Source organism: Nuphar pumila, chromosome 1 (genome assembly GCF_984573655.1).
Source record: "Nuphar pumila chromosome 1, dmNupPumi1.hap1.1, whole genome shotgun sequence".
NCBI classification, from domain to species: domain Eukaryota; kingdom Viridiplantae; phylum Streptophyta; class Magnoliopsida; order Nymphaeales; family Nymphaeaceae; genus Nuphar; species Nuphar pumila.
In genome coordinates, this window is record NC_143249.1 from 33,268,820 (window position 1) to 33,272,923 (window position 4,104).

The 4,104-nt window shown below is 45.5% G+C and overlaps 1 protein-coding gene across 1 annotated transcript; it reads left to right on the plus strand.

Annotated features, from left to right (window-relative positions):
• The first annotated feature begins 250 nt into the window (after positions 1 to 250).
• Positions 251 to 3,724, plus strand: LOC149848624 (uncharacterized). The gene is made up of 2 exons (XM_089996456.1): positions 251 to 2,312; positions 3,218 to 3,724. Exon 1 carries the CDS (start codon positions 361 to 363, stop codon positions 2,299 to 2,301), a length of 1,941 nt encoding a protein of 646 aa, XP_089852582.1. The 5' UTR covers positions 251 to 360; the 3' UTR covers positions 2,302 to 2,312; positions 3,218 to 3,724.
• Positions 3,725 to 4,104: the final 380 nt, after the last annotated feature.

Sequence of the window (4,104 nt, forward strand, 5' to 3'; positions counted from 1 at the left end):
TAAATTTTTATTGCAAGATCTCTCATTTTGTTGGTGAGTTGGTTGGCAGAAATTGGACTCATATTCAGAAACATATTCCCCTCCCCCACACTGTGCATCTCATAATAAGTCATCTCATAACCCCAAACGCCCTAAAATAATCAGATCTTGGGAAATAAATAGACCTACAAAAGTGGACAATTTGACCCCCCCCCCCCCTGTCTTATCCCTGAGAAAACAAACCCCCCCAATAAACTTGGCAATGAATGAATGATTGCTCTCTCTCTCTCTCTCTCTCACGCCATGAACAGAAACCCTAGGACTGCATGAGCTCACTATAAATTCTTCCCTTCTTCTTTCCGGCGACCCTCCTCCCTCTTAATGGTGCATGCCGGCCAGAATGCGGAGGAGAACAACCCCACCACCACCGCCACCACCAACTCCTCCCTCCCTCCCCGGAAGCGCCTCCTCGCCGGGTTAAGGTGCGGCGCTCCTTCCTCACCGCCGGACTCCGCCTCCTCCGTCCAGCTGGAACCCCTCTCGGGCGACCCCAATCCCAACCCTCGCCCCTTCCCCAACCTCTCCGACTGCCACGCCTGCGGTGCGAGCGGCACCATCCGCGGAGGCGCCGGAGGCGGCGACCGGAAGCTCCAGAGGATCAAGAGCAGGTGGCGCGTCGTGCTCCTCTGCCGCCCCTGCATCGACCTCGTCGACTCGAGGGAGGTATGCTCCTACTGCTTCCTGAAGCTCTCCGATCCCTTTACTGCCTTCTCTTGCGTCGAGTGCGGCCGCCTCGTCCACCGAGGCTGCGGGTTCCGGCAGCGGAATTCCGCCTCCCATTTGGATCAGCAATCGTTCGTGTGCGTGGATTGCTGGGTGCCCAATTCTAGGGTTAGGGTTGGTTCCAGTGGGTTGAGGAATTGCCGGCCGGAATTAGGGCACGCCGATGGGTTGAAGGATAGGGCCTCGATCGAGCGTGACGATCGGAGGTGGAGTGGGGGGAGAGCTCTGTCAGATTCATGCTCGGTGAAGGAATCGAAGGGATCTCTGTTCCGGGACTCCTCTTGTCCTCTGGAGGAGATTGTGAGGGAGGCGAATTTGGAAGCGAAGAAGGCAGCGACAACCGCTGCCCTTGCCAAGGAGAAGGCCTTGATGATGGCTGCGAACGCTAGAAAGGCCGCTGCCCTGGCGAAGAGCGCCGTGAGTCTAGCAGCCATCGCTTCTCTGGAGGGGAATTCCCCGGGCAGGGGTGGTTCTCCGGTGGCGGGGAATTGTAGTAGGAAGGTTGACGCGAAGAAGGAGGCGGGCAATGAGATTGGTGACGAGGAATTGGCACTCCGGTTGCACCGGGCAATGAATAGCTCACCAAGAATATGGAAGAACAACTATGCCAATCGAGAACGATCATCCTCGAAGGAAGATGGGGTTTATATATACCGTAGACGTGGTTTGAATTACCTGCCTAATTCAGAGAAGAGAAGCCTTGATGGGGTTCTAGACGAGTGGATTATTGGGCCAGGCAATGATTCAGGGGATGCTTCAAAGTCGGAATCTGGGAGTCATAGTGTATGTGGGAGGTTCAAAGCTTGCACTGAAGATAAGCTTTTCGAAAACCCAGATCGGCCAGACACCGAACCTTCGGTTGGTCTGGACCCTTCTGCTGATGTAGCACTAACACATACAAACACTAATCATGAGCATGTTGGTGGTTGCGAAATAGGAAGATGGAGAATTGGTGGTGAGTGCGATGCAAGTGCTCAGCCAGTTTTGGAGAGGCTAATGGAGGATGGTGTTGATGGTATTGAAGGCGACCGCTTAAGCTGCAGAGATACTAAATTCGATGTGCAAGTCAAAGAGGAGCAAGCTAGCTGTTCCAATAAACCGGCTAATTCTAGTGGAGATGATAATAGTTTGGACACAGAATTTGAAAGTTGTCAAAATCAACACGTTGCTTTGTCCATGGGTGATGGCGAATCCACTCATTGCCAAGGTAAATCTTTCAAATACTGCAACACGCTATGCAGGAACGCAGATGAACCCCGTTCATCACAAGCACAGAAGAGAAGGGCATATTCATCTGATAAGTGCCTCAGAAAGTACAGCAGGAGATGCATGGGTGTTAAAGGAGTTTCAGATGGGAAAACAATGCCTCTCTCAGAGGATTTCACAATTGAAAGCCAGGCTTCAGCTGATGCAGGGTGGATCTGGAAGCCGAGCCATTGTAAGAATTCGGGGGCTTTTTCTAATGTTTCTTGCCAATCTCCTTCAGTGCCACAGCAAGCTTCTGCATGTGCTAGTGGTCCATCTGGTTGCCAATCTTGAAATATGTACAGGTAACATCACAAATACCTTGGTGGTCTTGACCTCGAATCCATGTACTTTGTTCCATGTATCTTTATGATTGTGTACTGGCTCAATGTTTTCACCATTTGGTTATTGATGATTTAGCTTATAATCATTCTATCATTGTGTATATTTGAATGCCTATGCCCAAGTAGGATTGATTCATTTAGGTGTCTGGTTGTCGTCAAGCCGTAGGTCTTCAGACCAGGAAAACTTCTTTCTCAAGCACGGCGCGACTCGCTCAAGCTGAAAACCTTTGTTTAAAAAAAATTGTAAACTTTTTGAAAATTGTGTAAAATGCTTTTTTCAAAGAGAGGAAAATGGTGGGATTTGAACCCAGGCCACTTCTAAAGATGACCAATGACTTATCCATTAGGGTAAGACCCTTCTTTGTGTTAGCATTATAAACAAAATACATACATATGTAAATCTAATTTTTTTTATAACTATGTGAACCAAGCTTATTCGAGCTAGACTGCCTGTTCAAGCTCGGATGGTTTACGTGTACCAAGCCTGAACCCATGTTCAAGCTCAGCTCATTTATTTTTTTGAAAGAGTTCGAGCCAAGCTTAAACAAATCGAGCCCGAACTAGCTCGGCTCGTTGTGCATCCCTACTTCAGACTTTGGAAAACTTCCAATGGCCATCCAATAAAGGGACTGGTTCTGGGGAAATATTGTCCTGTCCCTTTTTTCACATGACTTATTAACTCCACTAGTATCTTTTGTTGTTGAGACTTTCCATTGAGAGTGATTTGTATATGTTCTCATTTTGTTGGACCTTTTGATAGGAATCCGTAGTATAAAATTGATCTTCTTTTATGTTATTGTACTGTGAGACATCACTTTATCATTGATGTTTGCTGAAACCCAACTTTGTTCAACTTTTTTGGACAGGCCCCTTAACCAGCTGACTAAGGGCGTAACAATGTAAGTGAGATTTATCCAGTAGGTGAACCCTTTTCTGCATAAGTAATCATTTTGTTCTTGTCATTTGGGTGCCTCGATTTGTTGGGGTAGTGGCAAGATTGCCATAATAGCACTAATTGCAAAATAGGCAATGCTATCAAACTAAGCAACAGAAGCATCAACATCATTAGCATTACTTAAAGGTACATGAGCAGGAAGAGTTCCATCTGATATTGGAAAAAAGAATAAAAAGAGGAAACTCATCCTGAAAATTTGTAATTGCAAAGCATGTTCTACCCCTTATGTCTCAAAACCAAGTCGATGTACCTTGTGAATCATGCAGTATTTAGTCAAATGCTTGTTAACACAATATAGATTGTGAAGTCTGGGGAAACTTTTGCTTGAAACCATAGCTGGATATAATGTACTAATTGCAGATGCAGAGTGTGTATTCCTGATAAACATAAAGCATAAATAATGCCTCATTTCTCTTCTTGCCTTGGACTATTTTTCACTTTCATGATTTAATCCGCCATTTTTTTGGATGCTGCATGGTAGAATTTGTGAAATTTGTGAAACACATCTGAATACTATTTTTCAGAGGCATTTCACCACGGATATCTTTGACATATTTATGTATATGAATGTTTTTAGCCTTTCAGAACTGCCCATTTGTCTTCTAGTGCATGTTTCTCATGTCGTGAAAAATGTTGTCCACAAAGCTTTTAAATTTGTCTTAAGCAATCACCAAGTATTGAGATCCATGCCAATTTTGCCATGATTTTCATTAAAGCGATTCAGGCTTCACAAGTACAGAAAATATTTTTTATTCTACCTAGACTTGTGCACTCTATGTTGGCGGTTCACATTTCTCA